The sequence below is a fragment of the Ictalurus furcatus genome, chromosome 5 (assembly GCF_023375685.1).
Source record: "Ictalurus furcatus strain D&B chromosome 5, Billie_1.0, whole genome shotgun sequence".
NCBI lineage: Eukaryota > Metazoa > Chordata > Actinopteri > Siluriformes > Ictaluridae > Ictalurus > Ictalurus furcatus.
Window position 1 is genome coordinate 6746205 of NC_071259.1, and position 27558 is coordinate 6773762.

At 43.2% G+C, this 27558-nt stretch overlaps 1 protein-coding gene across 2 annotated transcripts in view; it reads left to right on the forward strand.

The window, feature by feature from the left end:
* The window catches only part of prdm16 (PR domain containing 16), a 172787-nt gene that overhangs the window by 36095 nt on the left and 109134 nt on the right, over window positions 1–27558 (forward strand). For both annotated transcript variants that reach the window (XM_053624508.1, XM_053624509.1), the window contains exon 2: window positions 20111–20460. In XM_053624508.1, the coding sequence (XP_053480483.1) occupies window positions 20111–20460 (350 nt within the window). The remainder of the gene's footprint in view (window positions 1–20110; window positions 20461–27558) is intronic.

The following is a 27558-nucleotide window of genomic DNA, read 5'->3' on the forward strand; positions in this document are numbered from 1 at the left end:
GGCAGCTGGGTGTGTGAAGGAGCAGGGCAAAGCAGAGGCGGCCTGGCTCACCGCTGGCCTCTATTCACCGGCTCTCGTTAAAAGTCCTCACCCGCTGCTTCCAATCAGACGCTCTTTGTAGCTCTCGCTCTGTGCCAACGCACCAGGCCTATGGTTTCTCAGCACTGGCACATCTGTGTCTGCAGAGAAAGCGAGAGAGAAGGAAAGAAAGAACGGGAATGGGGACAGCGGGGATGGCTGGCCAGAGAGACTTGACGATATATGAACTGATGAGCACGGGTAGGATACAGTGATGAAGGGATGGATGGATGGATGGATGGATGGATGGAATAAAGAGAACACGATTGAAATGCTTTTCCGCCATTTTCTCACGCACTTTAAGTGAGCCGATCCATCAAGTCAAAGGTTAGGGCTATGGGTCATAGAGCTCCAGCTGCTAAGTAAGAAAGGATATACGACAGGGCGTGCTTTTATAGGAAAATAATCAGTGTTGAGGTGGTTTGGGTTGATGTGGCCCAACACGAAGCGGAGTTACTCTTATCACCCTGAAGTCGATTATATAGTAAGACAAACAACGCAGCTCGTTTATTATTAGCCTTAGATTATGTAGAGCGTCTCATATAGAGTCCCTGTGTACGCTGTTACTATAGAAACCTTGCACATTCATACAAACCCCCTGTGAGTCAAATTTTGGTCAGCACTACTGCCAGAGTTGCCGTTAAAAAAAATTAAAAGATTCATCACACATCTTCTGACCAGTCAAGAATTCAACAGCGCTGTGGTATAAAGACACACAAGGTGGCAGACACACTTGACTTTATTCGAGTACACCGCTAATTTGAGACATTAGAATTTATACATATCTCAGCATGGCTCAAGGTCCCTTTCCAGAACCTACAAACTAACCGTGGAATGAACTTCCAACCTCAATCCGGACCGCAGAATCTGTCACTATTTTCAACAAACAATTAAAGCCCCACCTCTTCCGTGAACACTTAACTAACCCCTAACCTGCCAAACCCACATTATTTAAATAAACAAATAAACAAACAAACAAACAAATAAATAAATTACAACGGGTCTTACACTTCTACTCTGAGCACTTCGCTTCTCTAGAACTTGTATTGTAGCACTACTTGTATTGTTCTCCGCTTGACATATCACCTTTGCTTGTATTTCCAAGCATCTGCTAAATGAATAAACGTAAATATCTAACTCTGAAACATAAACCTGCGGCAGAACGCGTGAATCTAACATTCGTGCATTATTTCCGTTCTTCAACACGTTTTTGACGCTAGGCTGCTATTGGAATGGGTTGTAAAATCCATTACATGCAATACATGCACCAGGAAACACTTCACAGCCTGGACAGGAAATGTACACATCATTAAGAAGGTTGTTCGGCTGCGCTGATCTGCACTCTTCTGTAAAAGCTGATGCTCGGTGTTGTGCAACCGCTGAGACATCTGAGCTGCAGGAGTGATTTAATCTCGCCGCATATTTTTAATAGACAAGCCTGTCAAAACAAAACACTGCATTCGCCAAACACTGCTATCTCCACGTGAGCCTCGTCCTGTCGTCTCAAGCACCAACAGGAACGCTTCACAAATTAGCGCGCCTTTGTGACCGTTTGGTGTCCCATTGACCCAGTCTTTCAATAGCATGTCCAGGTGCACTGATCACTGCCCTGTCTCCTTTAAAGATTCACGTCTGAGAGAGCTGGATCCAAGCTCAGGTTAGCTTCCTGTAACCCAAGCCTTTCCTCATGCACCGAGAGGGGGAGAAGCGAATTAATATGTACTTGCACTGGACGCGAAGGGTATTGTCAAAAAGCGGTGTCCTGTGTCTCGATCCCATTACAAAGGTAAATAAGGAGAGGACAAAACTGTAATCCAAGAATTCCTGCTTCAGCTCTCACTGATGTCATGTCCGTCCCCTCTCCATTCAGGCCTTTATTGGATGTAATTATGTGATTAGTTAGGCTATTATAACTTGCACTGAGGCCAGTGTGGTAGCAGAGGAAGATCATGTGTGTCACTGAAGAAGTTTCACCTGTACCTCAGGGTCACAAGATACGCTCGTACATCAGCATTAGCTAAGAGAGAGGGTGTTTATTAGGTTTCATATAAGTATATGTCAGGGTGGAGAATAAGGAAATATAGTTGCAGCAGTACAATGAGAACATGTAAAATAATCATGTTGACGTTGATTGGAACAGATTGGATCTCAATCAGCAGTCTGTACGCTAACAACTAAAGTAGCAACAGCACTTTTGGGTCAAATGGGTCATGTGGTACATGTCATTTGGAGCAAATTGTCATTTGGTACACATGCAGTTCTGATTCTAACTAAAATGCGTTTATTCATAAATGACTTTATTTTGAAATTGGGCGTCGTTAAAGAATGTGTTGTAAAGCTCTGGACTTGGACATACGTCTGTCTTCCCCACCAGGCAGTTCCACTCTGACCTAATTAAAAGATGCTGGATAACAGTCAAGTCATAAGCACAGCTAGCCTGGGCTTTTACAAAAGCTCAACTTAAACTTAAAGAGATTAGACTACTTTTGCAAGATATTAGCTGTTCAAAAATGAGAAAAATGTCCGTAAGCCTCTTGAGCGTGAGGGGCGAGCGAACAGACGTCCTTTTGTTCCCTGCGGCCAGGGTCCTGGCTCTTCGGCACCGTGTGCGGGACTGGCCTACGCGCCTGATCCCTGGCCCTGTAAACCCAATCAGCTCCAGGAATTAGAGAGGGATTAAACTCCTACCTACTAGTGCAGCACTTGAAAAAATATAAGGAGGAAAGCAGGAGGGGGGGGGGGGTTGAAAAAATGCATGGCCCACCCAGGAGGTCAAGAAAGGAGAAAAGTGGGGAAAAGGTAAGGAGCACGGAGGAGAGGAGGACTGGATTGGTCAAGTGGACACAAGATGAAAAAGAAGAGGATTTCTGCATCTCTTCATACATCAATGCATGAACCTTCTAGTGAAAGGGAAACACTCAGATTTTCATCTTCCTCAGTAAAACTCAAAGAGTTTATTCTCATTCCGCTGTTTCATAGTTCATTCCTCTCAGTCTCTCTCTTTTTCTTGTCCCTCACTCCATGGTGGGCGAGCTAAAGGAGATAAAGACACACAGATCCTTTGGTGTGTGACAAGGCCTGGCCCCTGTCATCACAAACCCCTTGTTGTGCCTGTGAAATCCTCTCTCTGCCCCCACAGAGTGAGAGAGCGAGAGAGAGAGAGAAAGAGAGAGGTGGTCAGACAGAGCCATGTGAGGAGTGTCATATGGAACAGCTTTAGTCCCCAACCCCTGTATCATCCTATCAAAGGAATGCTGGCTGCATCTGGAGAGCAAAGCTGCCTCATGTGTGCCAGCACGGGTTGGGTGGAGGGGACACAGGGACTCTGCCAGCCTCCTACACATGTACACACACACACACACACACACACACACACATACACACATTGTTCAACTGAAGATTTTCCATTATCGCAACTTATAAACTCTATTCCGTTACACCTTTGATCTTTGGCCTCAGTATCTAGAAGACAGTAGCAGTGGAGAACTTGAACAGGGAAATACCAAATAAACACTCTCACACACATTCACACACACACACACACACACACACACACACACACACACACACACACAACTTACCTCATTCTCACCCAGATCCGACGACTGTACTTGACTCTCTGTCTCTCCGCTTGACCTCTGGAAAGTGTCCTTTCAATTGCACCATCGTCCTCCTGCACTCATCCTATCTCTGACACTGACATTCTTTCACATTAGCAGCGTTGACTGGCCAGATAGGCCTTCCTCACTAGCCTAGCCCCTATCTCAGAATGTGTGTGTGTGTGTGTGTGTGTGTGTGAGCGATTATTAGAGACACTACCTCAGTAAATGGGCGAGAGGAGTTCACGTGAACTGGACGCATTTTAGAGCAGGACAATCTAAGAGCATGTCTTCTTTTGGTAAGTTTAAAAAAAAAATATTCTAATTAAGCAGGATTGAGTTGGATGTGTTGATGTTGTGCAAGGTGTTTGGTGAGTCCAAAGGGATATTTCTAAACTAAACTATGCAGTGTTGTGTGTACGCGTATGCTAACTGTGTGAGTCGGTTTCTTAATAGAAAATCTTCAAACACATGGTCACATCATCCTCATCAATGTCAAGGTGAATCATTTCGCTTGGATGCTCGGAGGTCTTTCATTTAGTTGTCAACAAGGCAAACCAGAAGAAGATTACTGTGGTATTATCACTAGACTGATTACATGTGATTTACAGTCCTGAGTCATGCACAGCCTCTCCTCCTCCTGTCAGCAAAACAAATGTAAGACCGGGAGGCCAGTTTTATTTCTCCCCTGTTCTCCCACGCTTTTCTCTTCTTCTTTTCTTTTTTTTTCCCCTCCTCTCGCTCTTTCTCTCCCTGTTCTTATTGCACTCCCACACCTTTGTTGGTTTTATCTACGTTGGTGGCTGTTCGATGCTTGCGTTTCAAGACTCATCCATATTCCGTCCACAGGGCTGTCAGCGCTGAGCAGAGGTGCTCATTCTTCATTCTCTCGTTATGTCTGTCCTCCTCCCCGTCTGTCCTGTCAAGAGGCTTGGTCACCTTTAACCCCGGTCCCCGCTCTTTTCATTTCTCCTGCTTTCTCTCTACAGCCCAGGGCCGTGGAGAGGCACAGTTACAAAGAGTAGCTCTGGCCCAGGACACTGCAATCGAGTTACGAAATTAACAAGCTGTACTGCACTCAGTGATTTACAACACAGTGTTGTCAGGTCTGGGCAGCGGGAAACTAGAAGTAAAAAAAAAAAGAGGAGAATAAAATGAATAGAAAGAGGCTGCTATTAACTCGTTTCCCCTCTGCATCCTCCCTGTCCTTGTACCATGATTCATGGTTAATATAGAGACTGATGAGCTCAATTTGGTGCCGGTTCTCCCAATGCAAAAATGATTAATAGCTCTGTGAGGTAGCATCAGCGAGCTATCCTCGTTCAACGGTCACCAGTGCCCCCCCCTTCCCACCCCCCCTCCCCAACCCCTCCTGCATACACAATTGATGACCGAGGCGTCGTCGTTTCCAAATGAAATGGAGAGAGCCAGAACAGAACTTTGACACCTCCACTCTCTCTTTCTTCGTTTCTCGCTCTCGTTATCTTCCCCCCCTAGCCCCCCAAAGTCACCCCCCCTCCCATCTTCCACTGCCTTGTTAAGTGTCTTTCCCATTTGTTATGCAAACGAGGCGACAGAGAGGACGACATCATCTGGAAAGTGCGATAAATATTTGATCAGGCATAATGGAAGTTGTCGAGGATGTCTAATTGTGCCACACATTATCTGGAGGGAAGTCAGACATGGCCTTTGATCTCGTTCCCTCTCTTTTTCGTCTGCCTTCTATCATCTCCCACTGTCACATTCATTTTCTCTCCCACTCTCTTTCCCATGTCCTTTCCTCTTCTTGTCCCTCTATTTCCAGTAACTCCTTCTGATCTGTGGGCAGAGCGTAGCTGAATGTCCCTCTTAATGTCACACCAGAGAGAGAGAGAGAGAGAGAGAGAGAGAGAGACATTGTGTCATTGAAATCTCCCCTTTCCTGTTCCCATACTACTCTTTGATAGGCCACTACTTCTTTCCTTTCTGTTGCACATTGCATCCTTTGTGGCGCTGTTTTTTCCTGTTTTAGGAAATGCTGGGCCACTGAGAGGTTGCTGTAACTCTCTGATCTTGTGTTTTGACTTGTTTGAGAAATCATCATATCGACTTAATCACTAATCTAACAGCGTACATAACTAACTGACAATAAATTCACATCTTTGCACTTGGTAATAGAAGTAGATCTTGTGGTATATAAAAAAAATGGCAGAACATCATGGCTATCATACAGGTGGTTTGAATTGCCCCCCCGCCCCCTGTCCCCGTCCCCATCCCCCTGTCCCCGTCCCCCTCCCCCGTCCCCCGTACATACCGATTAGACCTACTTGTATTTATTTCATCCCAATAAGAATAAAAGAAACCTTATAGAGTACATGATGAATGTCAGCGTACAAGCACAGGATATACATCAACTGCCCTGTAAGTCATATTATGTACTAAAGTAATTGAACCATGCCTGTATCTGCATTGCTCTACGCTATCATTTGTGCACTTTAGTGCTTTTTTAATGACAGGGTTAGAAGGTTCATAAAATAAGACTAATTTCTTCAGTTCACCCCTGTAGTTGACGAAAATAAGGTCACATGGTAATGCGATAAAGTTCAATCGATCTCATTCAGTTAGTATAACGGACACGTGAGATGCACATTTACGTTATATATACGTTGTGTTGCTTGTGATAGAAGGATATTCGTATATTCGGATATAAATATGAGACTGGGATGAATAATACTAAAACCTAAAATATATGAAATACCTATATTCGCCGTCTACTACAGGAGTAGTTCTGAGGTGAGAGCATGTTCGGTGATGTGCAGTGCAGTGATTGTAAGCGCTTGTTTGTTTGCACTCTGGAATGTTTAGACAGGCTTGTATTTGTGCGCTCGCCTTGTCCCGGCCCTTTCCTCCACGATTCGAGCTGCTCATCTGCGCCACCGTCCTCGACTTCGACTCTCAGATCTATCAAGCTGAGACAAAACAACTTAATTACGGGAAGCTGATAAACAAATAATCAGCTGTGTTCAAATCAAACAATCGGAGTTGCTTCGAACACGCAAAAGAAGCAGAGGGTGCATGTGCTGTACACACACACACACACACACACACACACAAACACATGCAGAAAAAGAGAAACAAGAGGAGCTGAGAGGGCAGTAATTGTCCTGCATGAAAAGACAGGAGAATTTGCATGAAGGATAGGCAGTGATAGACGGCCATCATTTTCTTAATCGAGAACTGCTCGTGCACTGTGTGCACTTGGCTTTCTGTTTTTCTTATGGACATTTCTGAGCTCGAGCTTTACCAGCTTCGTGTACAGTGTAGTGATGGACATACTTCTGCAATGCTTTTTGAGCTAACCTGTTTGGGTGAATCAGACTTTACTGTGAGTGGCTCGGACATATGTTTTGTACGCTACAATTCTGACCACATGTACACAGTTTTAGACGGTCACGTTATATACAAACCTCTCTTTTTGTACCCTGAGGAAGGCTTTACTTTTAACTTATCAGTCTCTTAATAGAACATTGCTTTTCTGTCATTTTCCATCCAGATGCAATGGGTGCAATGGGTTTCCCCCTCACCTTTACAGAAGTTATTTTTTCCATTTTTCAGTTCCCATCTCTGGCCTGTGTGCGTGGAGATTTGCATATACTCCCTGTGCTTCGGGGTTTCCTCCAGGTACTGCGGTTTCCTTCACCAGTCCAAAGACATGCGCTGTAGGCTGATGGGCATTTCCAAATTGTTCGTAGTGTGTGAATGGGTGTGTGAGTGTGTGTACAATTGTGCCCTGTGATGGGTTGGCACCCTGTCCAGGGTGTCCCCTGCCTTGTGCGCCGAGTTCCCTGGGATAGGCTCCAGGCTCCCCATGACCCTGTGTACAGAAAATGGATGGAATTTATGGATGGACCCTTCAGGGTCCACAGTCCAATCCTGAACCCTGGTTGCTGTCTGTAGGGGTTGTCCGGTTTCCTCCTCCCACTTAACAACATGCCATAATTTGCCAGTAGGTGTGTGTGTGTGTGTGTGTGTGTGTGCATGGCACCCCTCCCAGGTGTATTCACCGGATCCACTGCAACCTTGACCCGGATGAAGCGGAAACGGAAGCTAAATGAATGAACGCTGTCATGTCATGTTTCCCATTCCCCCTGACAAATCGATGCAGCTTTGACAAAATGTTTGATATTTCATTGACAGCATAACATCAAAGAGTCGCTTGAAACATTTGTGTGTGACACATAAGTAACTGCAGTGAGCGTCCACGTGCCTGCCATCTTATTTCGGCCGCTTTTCTTCTCTGCGCCTGTGAGGTTCGGGAGAACCGTGGTGGACTACCCCTTGGGACAAGTAGGGTATTTAATCAATTGTTACCCAAACTGAGGCAAATCGAACATCGAGAAATGTCGCAGGAGTACCAGAGGAGGAGAGAGAAAGAGAGAGAGCGCGAGATAGAGCGAGGTTGCGACTGTCTAAATCATGACTAATAGTTCACCCCAGCGTCCCAAGAGAGCGACGGCGTGTTGTTTGAGATGTCACACGGTGAGCAGAGACACAGATAACAGAGACAAAAGAGCGGCTCAGCTCACATTACCGAGGGGACCACCTCCGTTTAAAGAGCGCCATTTGTTCCCCACATCGACCCGGTGACCTCCCTAATTGCTAGCCAATTATGTGGAATTCGACGCAATTCGCCGGCGCTTTTAAACGGGAAAATTGCCTGTCTCTAACCCAGCAACCCCTCCTCCTTCTTTAGGCTGTTCATCTCACTAGGGTTAAAAAGACATTATTTATGTGCGGGAGTGAGAAGCTGGCACAACAAGAGCCCATACATCTAATAAAGTCACATCCTATGTAGTCTATGAATGTTAATTATGTGTAGGAGGGTCATTAAGCATTAAAGACGGGTCCGTGTGGCCTCCTATTTATATCATATTTCAGTACAGATTTGAACTAAAAGTTTATCAGAGTAGCAACACGGTATGTTTTATTCGTAATATATGTGACGACAGCATTTGTGTAAAGCAGCGTTTGTCATTCGTTATCATTACATCATTGGAAAAATTACAGCTAAAGATAATAGAATGATTCAAATTTGAAACGTCTTAAGAATTGTCTAATGAAAGCACATTAGTCATGCAGTAAGTGACTCACGTTAATACTGCCATACTGACAGTTATTAGCATTAGTAGGCTAACATTATCTCTAATAAAGGGTCGGATTACTGCTTTAGACTCCAAAGTAATGCCTTTAAAATCAACTAAACGTGAGTACATCACTATATTTACCATGGGTGTAGCCATTACTCCAGCCATTGAGCTAGATATTAAAGTGCTAAAGCGAGAGCTTTCGCATAGTTTAGAGCTACTTAGTAAACATTTACGGCATTTGGCAGACGCGCTTATCCAGAGTGACTTACATTTATCTACATAGATTATACATTAAGGGTTAAGGGCCTTGCTCAAGGGCCCAACAGTGGTAGCTTGACAGTGCTGTGGGGTTGAACTCCTGACCTTCTGATCAGTAACCCAGAGCCTTTAACCACTGAGCCACCACTGCCCTGTAAGCATAGTAAACAAGTTAAACTTCCTACTCAACAGGAAAAAATGTTTGAAAATATATTCTACAATTTTTTTTTTTTTTTTTAAAAGATCAAATTTACCTGCGGTGTTTGAAGAGGTCGATAGGTAAGTTATCTGTATATGTTACGTTCAATACCGTTTGACTTTGTATTTCTATTACAGCAGCTTGTTGCTTCATGTCTCTGCATGGACATTATATTCCATGAATGATGTGTTTGTCATGATTCGCAGTTAAAGGGGTGCAAGTGCAGGCTGTTTTATGAAAATATACACAAACAAAACTAGAGGATAATATGGCACCCGTAAACCATAAACGCTGCCTGATCATAATTGGTGGAGATGCATGGAAGGATGGTGCGTCAGTCAGTGTGTGTTCACAGCAGTTTTGAAAATAGTTTGAGCCGCATATTTGAGTTTTTCACGAGCACAGTACTACACTCGCATGCGTTTTTAATTTTTTTAATAATTGTAATTATTACTACAGCAAATCGAGTTGTTTTTAAATGCACCGCGGCGACTTTTCTGAAATGATCCGAACATGGTGAGGTGGCACCATGCAGTCTCAGGCGGCTAACAGCACGGGTGGCCCATCAGACTGGAGAAGCGGGCCGGAGCCCCTTTCCCAGAATTCTTGGGGCCAGACTCATTGTTTGCCGGGAGGGTATCGAGCATTGTATAGCAGCTGATTGTTACTCGGCTTGGTTCTCAGGTCTGTTGTGCTGGAGAGCTGGCTGCATTGTTCTCCAACGCACTTGTCACCATTCGCTATGCCGAAGCATCTGTTTCCCTGCTTCCTTCCCCCTGTAGAACAACATGGCTTCCTTTTGCACAGAACTACTAATGCCAAGAGTTCTGCCCCGGCTTGGTACTCAACAGGGAAAATCGAAACGGATTGATAGATTTATTGATTTTTTTTGCCATTGTTGCTTTTGTAAAGGAAAAATCTGAGTAATAAGAAAAAATACGTTTTGATCAATGTTTTTTTTTTTGCAACATATTATTCTTAATTACATTAATAAAATCATATTTACTCCCCCACCTCCCAAACATTTTTAACATTTGTCCCTTCTGCTTTCCAGCTGTGCTCTATGACAAGAAAACACCGCATAAAGGATAAGCAAAGCGATTCAGCTTTCAGCTCAGCCTGTGTAGTAACTCAGGCCATTCAGTCTGAGTAGATCATACTATAGGAACGTAGTGGGTTCTGACACGCAGTGAAACTATCCTGGATTAAATGAAACTAGATTTGATCGTAAGTGGATTAGCCGTGCTTGAAACAGAACACAATACGGACACTTAATAGTCGTTTAATCAAATGTGGCGTTTGCTTAATTTGGAAGCCTCTGGCTTTCTAGCCTTTTTATTTCCCTGTGTAAAATTTTGACAGACTAAATACATCAAATAAAGGGTGGAGGAAGTGCTACTGCGAATCAGAAGAAAGAAACATGGATATCATGCTAGTGTAGTAGATGTACTGGATTATTATTATTATTTATTGTATTTTTTTTTAACTGTGTTTTTGGCAAATATTTTCTCATATACATCATGGCTTAAGTTGATGTTAATGTAGGGAACTGCATTAAGTCATTAATCGCATGACGAGTGTTAGTGCTAACACAAGAAACTTGTGCTGATAGCAGTTTTTGTGACAGTGAACATTTACTGACAATATAATCTGCTGTAAAGTTATTTTCGAAGTTGTTTCAGTGGCTTTATTGCAGTTGCTTAAGCTACGTCTGCTTTACTGTGATCTGGACTTCAGTCAGGTATAGTTGTGTTTCCAGGCTTCTGACGAATCCCTGTTCCATTTTATTGTATTATTTATTAGCTTCACTGGCCTGCGGTGAAGGAGGAGTGCGATGAATAAAACAGCTTTCCCATCTCTCCGCTATAAGAGAGTAACAGTGTCTCCCTTCCCCGTGACATTTCATGTAGCCGCCTTTCCATAGAGTGGTCACTTCTCCATAAATGTCATCCTCAGCTGGATTAGTGATTTACGAATGCCGGTTATAGGAGCGAGTGAGAGAGAGGCGTGCAATATGTGAGACAGAGATAGAGGAGAGAGAGAGAGAGAGAGAGAGGGGAAGGACAAGCGTGAGGAGAGAAAGGCTGTTGAACGAAAGTGGTTCCATCGAGAGTGTGTTCTTTCAGCTCCCAGCGCCTCGGTCCGGCCCCCAGCCTGCGCTCCTTTAGCTCAAGTCTGACTGCTCAATGAGCCAGAACAGCGTGATTAGCCAGGTTAGTGCTGCGGCCGGCTTATTGAGCGACCTCGCCTAATTCACTTGACCTGCTCGCCTGAGTCCACACACATAAAAAAGCCTCGCTGAGACAGACTCAATTAAGAAATGAGAAGACATCATGCTTTGGGTTTCCTTCACACATTGGCATGAAGTATAAATACAATAAATATATATATATACATACACACATACTTTTCAATAACAAAGAGGTTCAATTTTCTGTTAGACGTTTATGTATCATTTATTGGAAGGAGTCTCCAGTGTCAGCGCTTTACGTTTTTCCTGTAACTTCAGGATGCAGTTTCTTTGGTGTTTTATTACGAGCGTTCAGATTAAACACCATGAAGAATTTGATATCGTCAGGTTTGAACACCTGAACCCACCGTGTTAAGAATTACACAAATTCTGTCATATGCCCTCAAATACCTCGTTTGGCGAGTCAGCATTTTTAAAGCCTCGTATGAGGGGTGGGGTGGGTGGATATTTAAGCAGTCAGAGGATTGTGAAAAGCAGCCATGTGCAAGTGCTCAGGTGATTCCAGTCCACAGTCTACTCCTTCATTCATCTCCATTATTTCATTCTGTCCTCCTTTTTTTTTTTTTTTTTTGCTGTTTATCAGCTCTTCCACACTGTACGTTCTCCTCCATCCTCTACCCCAATTTACTCCATTCCTCTTTCTCTCTCTCTCTCTCTGCCGTTCCCTCTCCAACAACCCCCCCTTGCTCGTGTCCCCGTGCGGCAGCAAGTCGGTGGCATGCTAACACTTTTGTCAGTGTGATTAATAGCATGGTGGATTGTCGTTAATTCACTAGCTAATGACTAAGACCGGGGCCAGTCGAAGAGTAATCGGGTGATGTATAGCCAGGGAGTGCTCCCTGTGCCAGAGGTGAAAATCATTTCCCCCACTCAGATACCGTTGCAGGCCAAACCAATGGCTTTTCCTTTTAATAAAAACGAATGCATTCACCCCCCCTTCTCTTTCCCCTGTGCTGCAATTCCCAGTAGGTCGCTAAACGAAGCTGTTTTAATACAGGAGCCGCCGGGACACCTCTTTTAGCTCGGATGGGAACTTGTACACTTCTTTTACCGAGTTTCCTCTTTTAAAAACAAACAACCAAACAACCCACATGCTTCTGATGTATGCTTGTATAATAGTGCTGAGGTAGTCGCAGTCTACTTGCTGTAGTCCCTTTAGCCCCATTAGCGAAGTGCTCAGTTAGACAAGTGTTCAGTTACAGTTCTGGGCAGCCCTCGTCCACCCCCGATTTCTTTTCCACAGAGAGGGCTGTGTAAGCCTTGCAATTAAATACGAGCAGCGGCGTTTCCTCCGAGCGCATTTGGGAAGTGCAAACAAATTTGAATTCTTATGGAGGGAGGCAGGAGAGTCGGAGTAAAGGGAGAGGGGAAAGGTCGAATTTGTTCCTGAATAAGCTGTCACTGGTCCGGCTGTGTGAGGCTGCGTGCTCAGCCCGAGGGTAAAATGGTAATGTGGCCACTGAAGCTCAGGAACGGTAGAGGCCTGAGGAAACGCGAGAGAGAGAGAGAGAGAGAGAGGGCGGAAAAGAGGTGAAGCCAAGTCAGAGCGCAGAGAAAAAAAAGATGGAGTAGTGATGAAGTGGACTGCTCACCTCAGTGAGTTTCCTTTACACAGCTAAACCGTGCTGAAAGTGGGGCAGTTGCACAAGTACGCACTTAAAATGCTCCATGTGCATCATGACTATTAGACAGAGTTGTTTTGGATTAAACAGTGAGCTCTTAAATATATATATATATATATATATATATATATATATATATATATATATATATATATATATATATATATAATATAATATGCTTTAATCTTTCATGATTCACATAAATAAAACAAGGCAACGATTGAAAGAATCTGTGGTATTATTTTATTAATAGCAATGATTTACAAGCAGTGCCAGTCAAGGCCATGCTCCACTCCAGTAAGAGCAGCAGCACTTTCAGAGTGTGTGGAGCATATGCTGTTCTGTCATTACCCAGGCTGAAGCCTTCTGGCATTTATTAGCAAACCAGCCTTCTGGTGCTCTCTCTCTCTCTCTCTCTCTCTCTCTCTCTCTCTCCCCCCACTCTGTCCTCCTTTCCCTATGTGATGTTTGCAACTCAATTTGGCAAATGTAAGTTAGTATTGATTATTATTAATATTTATCATGTTAGTGAAAATGTCTTTTCCCAAGCGCTATTAATCTGTCGTGTTAATAAATGTCTGCGCAAGGTCTCGTGATACTCCCCAGGGAGAGCCGCAGACTAGGATGGCAATCAGGAGCCTGACAGGAGCAGCACATGCTCTTTCTCTCTCTCTTTCTCTCTCACACGCACGCACGTCGTCTCACTCCTGCAGGCCCTAATATGATTGTGGTAACTGATTAGGCTTTGTGTTGAGACTCTTTAAGCCTTCTAATGACATGCATCTATTAAACGCAATAGGTGTTACAAATCTTGCCACGGATCACAGCGCCACGAATAGAGCTATCTTACAGCTCGGTGGGGTTTTCTCCTCTCGAATCATTTTTAGTTCATCACAGTGTGCAAAAAAAAAAAAAAAAAGGCTAATCGTTATGAGAATTATTCCCAAAGCTAGTGATGTTGTTTTACAATGTGTAAAAATCAAATGAGATACTTGTCTTCCTGTTATTCTGTTAACGTGACAAGCTTTAATATTCATTTATTTTTGTCTAATTAATAAGAGCAGAGAGAAGAAAAGAGGCTGGGGAGGGAACGACCATGTTTATATGTTTAGAGCTGCTATAAGAGGAACTGTTTTGGTTTCACAGAACAATAACTGTTAGGATAACCTTCTAAAAATGTTTAAGGTGTGGTTTATTAATAACACTTGTGGCACATGTTTTTATTGGAAAAGAATCGACTTGGGGCGGTACCTTCAAAGCGACTCTGCTTCGAATCACGAATAATCGTCCTTTCGTCGATTATTTTTCTCTAACGGTCACTCTGAAGTGTTTTATTCTTTACCTGCTGGAATTCAGCGTGAACGCATGGGTTATAACAGTATACAGTAACACGTTCTCTATGTCGGGTCATTAGCAAGGTCTTGGAATGTTTCACTTTCAGCTCTCCTAGCGCTGGCAGGCTGTAGCGCGGCTGCGGGCTCGACAGCTCGTCCACGGTCCTTTAGCACTTATTGTGTATCGACTGTTCAAACAGCCGCAGTGGTCAAGGTCAATTCCTTTAGCACTTTCTGCAGCCAGTTTGTCTTCCTCCAGCAGATGAGGTGGAGAGAGGCTGCACACACTCTGAGTTTGCACTGGCTTGGACACTGTATACACAGACACACTGACCATGTGTGTGTGTGTTTGTGTGTGTCTACGCACTGTATTTCGCTTCACAGATTTTAGGATTTGCCTCTCCATAAGGAGCATCTGAAACACTAAGGGCATTTTGAATGCACACGCATGAGGGAACTCCCCTGGTTTCAATCTGCCCCATGGCTCTCACCTCACTGGAGAGGCAATATTGCTACTTTAAGTGTTACTTGGAAACAATCCCTGCTGCTTTTACAAGGGGAAACAGCGCAGGTTTCTGGAACGCGTACTCGGTAATCTAGCGAACTGTCCCTCGCGCCTGCTTTTCCAAACGCACTCTTGCGTCAATCGAAATAACTGTGCCATGGAAAAGATCACACAATTTCATCCCTCCTCGCCTTGTGTATGAGTGTGTGTGTGTGTGTGTGTGTGCGCGCTTGTGCGTGTTTGATTTTTACTGGCACACACCTTTTTTTTCTTCCTACATTAAAACGAGTGCAGAGTTTTGAGTCCAGATAAAATCATCAAAGTTCTGATTAAAGTGGAACAGGTAAAAAAAAATAAAATAAAAAAAAGGGCTCCTGTTGATGGCAGTAATTCTGTAAGTGGGACCACATTTCTGGATTATTAAGTGCACGGGTAGAATAATGGACCACATGGCACGTTTGAATAACTTTGCTACCAGAAATACCTCTCCCCACCCCCCACCCCCCACCCCTTTCTGAGGCAGAGCTGTATTTTCCTTTCTTTGACCTAACACACAATTTGTATTATAAAAATTACTTGGTGTTGACAAATCACCTTCACAAAGAAGAGCAATTTGCTGAATACTAGAACAAAAAAAAAAAAAAAAATAGATCCCGAGGTTATGACTTCAACCATTGATCGCACCACTGACGTCACGTGTGCAAAAGAAAAAGATGTTATCGTCTTAAATATGATGGTTTCCGCTCCAGTGGGGAGTATGGAGAAATGCCAGAGCTCCTGAGATCAGGCTGTTTATTTGAGCGCAGGATCCCTCGTTCACATCTCATTGAGCGCAGGGCATCTCCAAACACAAAAGTTCAGGGTTCAGACGGAGAAGAAACTACACCCGGTTGCCTTATTCTTACCATTAAAAAAATTAAATATATATATATGTTTTAAATTTTACACTCATTTCAAATGAATGCACTCGGTGCTTATAACTCCCTTTCCCCTAGTATTAACACATCACTGAAAATGCCAGCGCGTGTAATGGAATCTTTTTGAAAATCTGTTCCTTTGACACACTGCCTGAACTCTTCCCACAGAGAGCCGTTAAAGCCCAGAAGTTCAGGAAGAGCAAAGGAGCTCCCTGCGTGTGTGTTTGCATGTGCGTACATGCGTGTCAGTGTCTCTCCTGACGACAACAAAGGGCGCCGTTTAAAAGCGTCGCTTTTTTACCATTTATCAAATAAATCTGATGCCTTCATGTGGCGGGGCCGGGCCGCACGGTAGTTTCCATTGGAATAACAAAACCGAACAAGCGCCTCATTGTGGCCAGAATTCGCAGGAGAGCAGGACCCCCAAGGTGCGAATTAATGATGGCGGCCTGGTGTAATCAGGATAAATAGTTCAGTATGAGGGGGAGAGAAAACATAGAGAGGCACAGAGGAAGGCACTATCTGTCTCTCTCTTCTCCCATCCAAATACCTCCAGGAGACAGCGCTAACATCATAACATAAACTCCTGCCAAAGTAACTCGGTTTAAAATGTCAGCTTTTGCGTTTCGTCGCCAACGTTCCTTGAAAATCCTTTCCCCCTTCGCTTTTTCGCCCAAGTCCATTCGAGTCCTCACCGTCACGGAGACCCTGGTGAAAACACAGCAGAACGGACGAGTTTTCATTCCGTCTTCATGGCTCTCCTGCGTCTTCGTACGGACAAGGCCGCTCTCAGAAACGTGTTCTTAACGCGCAGGCGTAAGAGCTTGTTAAACGCATCAGGGGTGGGTTTTTTCATCGCAAACGACGTCTTGCGCGTTACGCTTTGGCCTCTCGAATACATACGCCATTTTACATCGCTCGCTTTTAGTGCGCATTTCTGCAGGCCTCTTTAACTGAAGTATTTAATAGATTTTCCAACCCTGTCTTTGCTTGTTGAAAACTGTACTCGATGGGTCAGACGCCAAAGAAAGGGAAGGGGGGAGGGAAAAAAAAAAAAGGAAAAGAGGTTTAATGGGCTTGAAAACACTTTTGATTTGCAAACAGCACCAGATAGGCTATGGTTGTAAAATTTTAATTGATCTGTGAAAAGGAGAAGCTACTACTAGGCCACATGTTCTTCATGTTAATTGCCTGACTGGTCTGAGACTCCAGTGAAGTCTGATCATTAAAGAAATTGGTAAAACGTTTTTCTTTTCCCTCGGAATCACAGGATGACGCAGGATCTCTTTTTAAAGCTCTTGCATTTTTTTTTTTTATGGTTGGGTTTTTATAAGATAAATTTCCTGGATCTGTCAGGATCCTTGTGTTCGGCAGGCGTCGTCACCAGTATTCACAATTTAGTGTCTATTAATTCCTTAACTGTTACATATTTTCTCTGACATATAAGAAAAAAAATAACAAGGCATGTTAAAGCTATTCAGAGCAGTACTAGTGAATATATGGTTGTGCTCATAAATTTACACACCCCTGGCAGAATCTGCAAAATGTTAATAATTAGTTTTTTATTTAGTACTGCCCTGAATAAGCTATTTCACCTAACAGATGTTCACCTATAATCCACAAGACACAATAATAAGTGAATTTACACAAATTACCCAGTTTAAAAGTTTACACATGCTCGGTTCTTAATACTCAGTGTCATTACCTGGATGATCCATGACTGTTTTTTTGTTTTGTGATAGTTGTTCATGAGTCCCTTGTTTGTCCTGAGCAGTTAAACTGTCCACTGTTCTTCAGAAAAATCCTCCAGGTCCTGCACATTCTTTGCTTTTCCAGCATCTTCTGCATATTTGAGACCTTTCCAACAGTGGCTCTATAATGTTGAGATCCATCTTTTCACACTGAGGACAACTGAGGGACTCGTACATAACTATTACATAAGGTGCAAACATTCACTGATGCTCAAAAGGGTAAACTTTTGAACAGGCTGATCAGTGTAAACTCTTATTATTTTGTTTAAAGATCTAAATTGTTGGAAAGGGGTCAAATATGCAGAAGATGCTGGAAAAGCAAAGAATGTGCAGGACCTGGAGGATTTTTTTGAAGAACAGTGGACAGTTTAACTGCTCAGGATAAACAAGGGACTCATGAACAACTCTCACAAAACATAAACACAGTTGTTGATCATCCCGGTAACGACAAACAGTATTAAGAATCAAGGGTATGTAAACATTTGAACTGGTTAATTTGGGTAAATTCAGTTATTATTGTGTGTTGTGTAAAAATCTGTTCCGTGAAGTAGCTTATTCAGGGCAGGACTAAATAAACACAAAATGCAATTTTTATGATCTCTTTTTTATCTGATTTTAAATGATGAACATTTTGCAGATTCTGCAGGGGGTGTGTTAATTTATGAGCACAACTGTATGGCTTTATCAAAAATTTCCCCTAGAAGATAGCCAGAAACAACGACTCAACAAATTAATTCTTTCTTGTTGAACTGCACATGCATCATGCTGTTTTCCTGATGTTTACAGCTGTGTTTGTCTGCATGTGAAATTACCCGGAAAAGCTTTCAGACCGGTTCACCCTAGCCTTGTTCAGGAATGATTGCATTTCATATATATATATATATATATATATATATATATATATATATATATATATATATATATATATATATATATATAATTTTTTTCACAGCTTGGTTTATGCTGCTTATGAGTAAATAGCATTTCAAATTGAAAGGAAACAGTTCAGAGCAATAAAGTTGTGTTCTTGGCAGCGCTCACAAAGGGGCTGAGTCGTGGCTGATTGGAAGCACTCCTGGCGTAATTGCGGCCTAGTTAGCTCTGATTGCTGGTCCTGTGTTTGGATAGCAAACTGCACTGGTGCTTCTACAAATTACACTGAGTCAATACGTGTGCACTGGCATGGCTGTTGTCATGGACACAAGTGAAAGTAGCTGTTGCGTTTGTAATCCCCATCTCCAGTGAAAGTAATACAGCTGCAGCTGGGGTATATAAGATAAGGCGAGTTGTGGAGGTGGTTGCTCTCCTTATACTTGACAAGTTATTCAAGTTGCTTTAGGTTTCTTTCTCAAAGCTCGGCTAGCAGCAAAAATGTGCCTTGAACAAATCTCTGGCGGGTATCTTGAGCAACTTCATGGCTTCTGGCCTTAACGATCAGCTTTTACCTCCATAACCACGACGGCTAAATACCACAATTACTCTGTCAGGCCCAGAATGACAATAAACATAGGTGACTATCTGAGTGGTTGAAGATGACTGGCCATGGCGTCAGACCACACGGTCATTTGGTCTTATTATCTGTAAGACGATCAGACAGGAAATGGTAGTGGCTGTGATTGAGTGGAACAAACGCCAGAAGCAGGCTGGAATGGAGCTGAGAGTCATTTCAAAAGCCTTCGGTTTTCCGTCTTCACGGGTTTGGAGAAGACCAGTCAAAAGATGATTGCTACATATATTGCTCTAATGTGAAGGAATGGTGTTGAACATGGACATTTGCTGGTATTTGTTGCAGGAGATCTGTGTAGAAGTTATATCATGGAAATAATGTTTATTTTTTGCCGCAGGAGATCTGTGTAGAAGTTATATCATGGAAATAAGGTTAATTTTTCTGCCGCAGGAGATCTGTGTAGAAGTTATATCATGGAAATAATGGTTATTTTTTGCCCGGAGATCTGTGTATTAGTTATATAATGGAAATAAGGTTATTTTTTTTGCCGCAGGAGATCTGTGTAGAAGTTATATCATGGAAATAAGGTTAATTTTTCTGCTGCAGGAGATCTGTGTAGAAGTTATATAATGGAAATAAGGTTAATTTTTCTGCTGCAGGAGATCTGTGTAGAAGTTATATCATGGAAATAATGTTTATTTTTTGCCAGGAGATCTGTGTAGAAGTTATATCATGGAAATAAGGTTAATTTTTTTGCCGCAGGAGATCTGTGTAGAAGTTATATCATGGAAATAAGGTTAATTTTTTTGCCGCAGGAGATCTGTGTAGAAGTTATATCATGGAAATAGCAATTGATTATTTAATTAAAAATAACATGACCATTACTGATATGCTGTGCTTTCCATCACGCATTTCTGTGCTGAACATACTGTATTTAACAACCTAAAATGTAGAGCAGAATAATAACGTGGATGTGCACACTGCTGATGATGACGATGATTTTCCTTGGTTGTGTTGTTTCAGATGATAGCGAGGCAGTAGACAGCATGTACGACACAGAGCTGAACGCTGCAGCGGGTGAGAGTGCAGAGGAGGAGACAGAGGACAGTGTCATGTCTCCGATCGCCATGGGCCCTGCCTCGCCCCAGCCCAACAACGAAGACTTCACCCCAAAAGAAGGCTCACCCTATGAGGTGCCTGTCTACATTCCCGATGACATTCCCATCCCCGCCCACCTGGAGCTGCGCGAGTCCTCCGTGCCAGGTGCTGGCCTTGGCATCTGGGCCAAAACCAGAATCGGGATGGGCGAACGCTTCGGACCGTTCCACGGGCTGCACAGCGCCACCGTCAAAGAGACCACTTATGGATGGGAGGTAGGTACAAACTGTACAAATAATACATGTAGAAAAACGAGTAGGCACCATTTAAAGCTTTCAAATTGTTATGAAATGTGATTATGGAGATGCAAAGCTGTAGATACTGTACATAGGAGGCCCACTAAAGGACTTGCGGCTAAGGTAAGTGAATCTTGTCCTAGTGTGATTAGCTCCTCGTCTGTGGGAAAGAAAGAAATACAGAGCAAACATTAAGAACTTATTCCTGGTGCGTATTCTACACGGATCCGATGTCAATCTTGTGCTCTTTTCTTTGGCCTTCCCGACGTATTCCACAATGTCATTTGATGTCGGTCGGCAAAATCCTGATTACAGAAGAGATCGTTTTTTCCCCCCCGCCCCCTATATCCATTCGAGGGCGCTCGTTTGGTCACGCCACACGATACAGAGAAATGGAAGACGCGTAGCATTTGCATGGCGCTGTATTGAACTATTCGTTTTCATTTTCAGCATGACATCAGGGGATATTGACGTTGCACCGCGAAGATTGTTAGTGCCCTCGGTAATGTTTTCCTGCTCCCACATGACCAAGACTCTCTTCTGTAACTCTCTCTCTCTCTCGCTCTCCAGCTCTCTGTGTTTCTTTTTTCATTTTCTTTTGTTTAATTTTACTCTACCCTTTTTCTGTTTTTAGTCATTCTCAGTTCCCACCCATTATCCAGTCCCCTATCTCACAGCAGGCTTGCGCATACTTCCTCTGAGACACATGAGGCCAGCAATCGCATCTTCTTGAAATGCTGCTCAGGGCTGGACTGAACACACACTCAGAGGAAAGCGCTAACTGCCCTCTTCTGAATACGTGAGCTCGTACTGAAAGAAGAGAAACACCATCAACACAACATGCAAAGAGCAAGTTCTCTTACTGTGGCATCTTCTTGATGATATTGAGTTTTTTCATGGTCCCTTTTAGATTATTACAAACATACTTGATTCCTTTCTTCCTGTTTGTCTCTGTTTGATTCATCTTCTGAGATACAACTGACATTTAGTCAACGCGTGCTATGAGCAAAATTTATTTTTTTTCTTTTCTACCCCGCATTTTGACTAGACTCTTGACGCGCCCAGGGCTCGACTCCAAAAACTACAATCTCTCTCTTAGGCCGCATTGGCTTGGATTCGCCGCTAATGGTGCTCATCAGGATCCGGCCCCAGGAAAAAGCCTGTCTGTGTGTCTGCCTGACACAATGCTCAGATTTCAGCCCCAGTTTATGCGCTCAAGTACTTTCGCTTTACTTTTTATAAGGAGCACTCTCAAGGCTCCACTCGACAGCGTAACGATTGACAAAGAGCACATCGATGAGATTCTGCACACTATACGCACACACACACACAGCCACGCATACGAACACATAGACACACTGCTCTCACACACTTGTTGAAGACCAGAGAGACATCTGTTGGCCCATCTGTGGCAAACCATCTATAAAAGTGATACTTGCCGGCAGCTGCCGGAAATTGGGTGAAGACAGTGTGTAAAATCCCGTCGCCTCATTTTATGATTCGTTTTTTTTTTTTTTTGGTTTTAAACTCATTATTTTACATTTTTTTTCTTTGTTCTGAGAATTTATTAGAGCTGTGTGGTAGCTTTCAATAAAAGCCTCATCTCTACAATAGCTACAACAGGCATTAAATTTTAGGGCATTACGCCAAGGAAAAAAAAAACCAAGCAATGAAAAATAAAGTGAAATGAAAGACGCCCACATAGGAAAATTGGCAGAATGAAAGAAAACCCTGCCTGTGTCTATTGCTCAGCATGGCGAGAGGGGCCAGAGCTCTTATCGGGGATAGTCATAACAGTCGGGCATGGATAGCCATCGCAGGACTCCCAGAGGAGATGGACTAGACTACGTCAGCGCCCTTAGACAAATAGACAGTGTGGAGAGAGGAGTAGGTCTAACAGCACTGGGTCAGAGGTGTTAATAGAACTGGATTACAGCAGAGCCACAGTGAGCAACCAGATAATCACACAGTTAGGAGAGTTGGTTTTGGATTGTACACGCTGAAAACTCCTCATAAGTTGCACCTTGGGAAGAACAGAATTTAGACCACGGGTTTACTCGCTAGAGCCGATCCTCGTCTTCGCATTTTCTGACATGATGTGGTTTGTAAATGTGGCTCAGCTGTGTATGTGTGGTGGCCTGGGAAAACCCTTCACATGGTCAAATTTTGACGTTTGCTACTATTTATAGTTCTGAAAACTACAGGCTTTGCCCTGGACCTTCTGGCATCGTATCAAGGGTGTATTCCTACATGCCTCACGCCCCAGCGTTCTCAGAATAGGCCCACGAGACCCTTACCAGGATAAAGCATTTACCGAGGATGACCGAATGGATCAGTGAGCTGAACTGAAATAGATTTTCGGCCGTGCATGTACCTTAACCAGACGTAACGTTACGGCATCCGGTTACCAGCAGAAGTGAAAAAGGAGAACGCATAATCATCGCTGGCAAATTTTCAATGGGACGTGAGTTCTCATGTCGATGAGGAATTTCATCTACACCGGTGTCTGTTTCATCATGTGACGTGAACGTAGAGCGTTTCCTTCACGGGTGAGGAAATAATCGCCGATGAATTCAGTCGCTTCAGTTCAGTTAAACTCATGTCCATTTCACTATGGCATGTGACTCTTCAGCAATGTGATGACAGTGTGAAACGCTAGCAAGGTTTTAGGCGAGACTGACGGTTTTTACACAGTGTCTGTCAATCTGAAGAGTTACCCCGCATGACCGTCGCAGTCAGATAGCTAAGGCGAGGTTAGAAAGTAACATTTTGGTGAAATATAGCTTTGTTTTCTTAAAGTAGAGCTATCAAAGTATATTATTGGCAGAAAAACACAGTTACAAGGGGTTTCCCAGACCATCACATGTATAAATAGATAAGAATTTAGAGCACACTAGAAGGACACACACACACACACACACACGCAAAACACTCTGATATCGAAGTCTGAAAATCTTCAGAGCCTTTTTGCTCATGGAGGTGTGTATGTGTGTGTGTGTGTGTGTGTGTGTGTGTGTGTGTGTGTATCTCTACGGCAGCAACACGCAGAGATGTGGGTTAATGAAACCGAAGGCAGCTGTAGGTGGATGAGGACGCCTTCCTCCGTCAGTCCCTCAGGCTGTGCCGTCCCTGACTGAAGAGGTGTTAACTCAGATTCATTTCAGCGAGACGGACAGCTCAATCTGCGCGCCTGTTCGCCTCAGGGGCTCCGCTCGCGCTCAGACAAGAGATACAGGCCGTCTATTTAAAAGCCATTATGCTTCCCTTTATCACAACATAATATAACACTGGCCCCAGCCACACACCGTTTCAATCAGGTCCGTTCCTCAGACTCCTGCAAGGGCCCCAGGAGGAAGGAAGGTGTGTAGCCACTGGCCTTGTCGGTTTATGGACTTGATAGTTCAGTGTGTTATCGTAAGAGGGGTTCATTGGCTCTGGTAATGATATCGACAGAAGTTTTGGGAGCATTGTGGAATCTTGACACTAAGTCTAGTCTATGTGATTTCGGCTCCGTCGAGGACCGCTGTCACTACGTGTGTCCATCTAGTGTCACATGCTGTCAGATATACCTAGAGGGGATACCATTTGTGTCTCAGTCTGTGTGTCTGTTATCCATTTATCCCAAGACAGTATCATTTTGTGAGCGGGTCGGCAACAGTGCAGGGTCAGGATGCGGATCACGGAACAAAGACAAGTATTTTCTGTTGGTTCGTGAAGTGTTTGTGCCGTAAAAACACTGCATCGGAACATGTTTTTGTTTGCGTAGGTTATATAAGAAAATATAATTGCGCAGCTTGTGTGATGTGGTGAGCTTTAACCAGTCAGCAATAGCCAATGCTGACATTTTCTCTTGGTGAGCAGGTACAAGAAACTGAACCAGTGGAACACATTGGTCAACGTACAACCGGTGCCAAAAGTCCTGGTACTATTGGCAACAAAAGAAGGCATTTTATCCATCATATTTCCACTATCTGTCAACTCAGACGCGTTTTGAACTTCGCCAAACCAAGAGTGGTTAACATGGATGGTAGTGTTGGCATTTCAATTGCTAGTCCTCCTGACTCCTTGCTTTAGCCGCATAGTGGAGTTCTAACTTTAGATACAGTACCTAAATCCAGACCTTACAAACATACTTTTATCGTGTTTGCATTTACCTCACACCATTTTTGCATTACCAAGAGAATGTCTTTTATATTTAGTAAATATTCCTTCTAATATTTAAGGGATTGTAACAAAGTGTTCCGACGAATACTTTCACTTAGAAGCCCACACAGTTGTAACATCTTGATCTGTCATTAGGCATGTTTTCAGCGGTAATCTAATTTACTGTACAAGCGTATGAGAGGTAACACATCTCATTTCGCCAGGGCAGTGAGATAGAGACGCCTTTATTCATCCCACTCACATTCAGCAGTGAAACAAAGGAGGCAATGTAGCAGGGTGAATCAGAGGGGGACTCTCAAAAGCTCCGAGATGGTATTTCTTCAAAAGCTAGATTAATGGTGTGTACATACGCCATGCCCTTGCAGTGTGCCGAGGCGTGTCGGAGTTTTGATTGAAATTTTCTCTAACGACGGTGATGACTCTTTGCCTTGCTGTAACTATCCCTGAACTCTGCTTAGTTAGCTAGATTAATGATGTGGCTTGAATTCACATCTCTGCAAAACTTAAAGACACCCGTGGTACTAGCGAACAAATGAGTCCGCCGAGCTTCTTACAGGCACAACGAGGGGCCATTTTCTGTCCCAGTAAATGAGAAGGAACAGGTTGCCTGTAGCCCAGTGGATTTGCATGTGTTCAATGGACAGGACAATTTGCGTATGAGTGCATGTTTTTTTTTTTTTTGTTTTTTTCACTTCTGCACAACAAAAAAAAACTTGGGCATTGTTTTGTTTGGTTGTTTGTTTTTTTTTTTTTTGTATGAAGAAAGGCCCCTTTAGTGAAATTCTGTGAAATTATCTACTTTAATTCCTTTCTGGTTCATGTCAGGTTCTGCTGGAGTTTCATGCATTCAACTCCCATGATTGATGCCCTGGCACATTCTCTATTGTGTCACCTATCTCTTTACCTCTTGACTTCAAAGAGCTTTGACCTATTGATGACTTTGCTGCAATGCAAACTTTCTGTTTGCCTTCATGGCTTTTTTGTACCTTTCCATATCGCCATTATTCATCCCACCGAAAAGAAAAAAAAAAAAACCCATGCTCTTGCCTGGCATTTTCTTGTATTTGCTACGCTGTTGACTTAGCGATACTCCGGATTGGATGTGTTCACTTTGCACCTTTGGTATACGTGACAGATGCTCTATTCTGCATGGTTGCTCCTCATAGGTCAACCTGAATTCCTTTGTGTCCTGTTCCTGCCTTGACAGCCCGTGGTTGACTTTTGTTTGTCCTCACGCTAACGTCCCTCTCAGCTTGTGCGCCACGCCCCAGCACTATCTCCCCTGACCTTACCTTTCACCTCTCTGTTTGTCCACCTTTGTGTGTGTGGGATCGTTTAGCCGCCAAGCACGTGTGGAGATAGCGCTCGCGGTTCGCAGCTTGTCCGATCTGTTTGTGAAACGAACCGTTTTTATCTGGAAAACAGGCCAAAGAACACATTGAGGAGTTCTGATAGAGGCGAGCAGTGACAATAATCAATAGGGAACGAGCCGTGGGAGAGGTAGAGAAAGGGTGACCGCAAAAGTATCTCTTGAGATTTTAGTCCTTCCTCTAACGTTGCACGTTTTATTTATTAGGCGTTGCATTACTCAGTCACGATATTCCCAAGTTGCTTTATTAAATGAGCGAATGTAAATCCACCATCACCTTACACCTTGTATAGAAATACCGATTTAACTAATATTTTAGGGATCACTTTCTGCACATCTCAATAAACGGCCAAATAGAAACTAAAACCTTTTCGCTGGTGGTCATATGATCCTCGTCGTGTAAATATCCTCGCTCTCTTTCCCACATAGCGTAAACTTATATCTTTGCTGTGGTTGTTCCCTGCTCCATTGACTAGATCCATGTCATGTGGTTTTGTGTCATTTAAAGAAATGCGTTTACATGCAATAAGAAGGATAAAAAAAAATAATAAATAAAAAAAAAACAACCACAGTTTTGCCCTGGCCCATAATATCTTCCATTCACATTCGTTTTTCGGTAGGTTTTAAACATGCCATTAACCAATTTAATCCAATTTTCCCCATTTTTGGAGCACTTGACTAGAACAGATTACATCTAATATTAAACATATGGTGCGTGTCGCTGTAGAAACACCAAAGCAGCGTTTTTTTTTCTTTCTCCGAGCTGTGAAAAATGCCCGTTTTGCGTCGCAATACCTGAGTAAACATTGTCAGTTATTCCCATGAACATGGTAATTGATAGCAGGGGAAGCAGGCAGCAAATTAAATGTCAAGATCGATTACCACGCTGATGCCTTATCATTTGTTAATAACCAATTACCCCCATCTGTTAATTAATCTTGGGCTTTAATGAAAGTTATATAGAGGATAGGGCAATTAGGGTCACTCAATTCAGCTGATCTAGCTTTGTTGTTGTTTTCCTATTATTTACTTTCCTACCTTTTTTTTTTTGTATATTTCAGAAATAAATGCCGTACGGCTAATAAGTTATTCGGGTAGAGGAACGCAGTGGAAGTGTCTGCTGTGCTCTCTCTCGCTCTCTCTGTCTCTCTCTCTGTCTGTCTGTCTCTCTGTCTTCATCATTCAGGAGTGGGTGTTGATGAATAGGTCCATCAGCAGCTCTTTTGGCCCGAGGGCACAGCAGACAGTACCTCTGCTCTACACTGCTCTGAATGATGGCGTTTGTCAGTGTTGTTTATGTTGCTAATTACAATGATATTTTCACATTGGAAACGTCTATTTGTCTCACGGCTGTACTATTCACCGTCTTCTACTACAGTTAATCAAACTCACAGTCGGAGGCTGGCAGAAACCACTGGCGTATATACTGTACCTTCCTGATCCAGATTTTTTTCTTTACTATCACATATCATGTAGTATTAAAGATAATTAACAAAAGGAAGAATCCTTCCTTTTGAAGAATGGTGCTCATAGCAAGCACTACC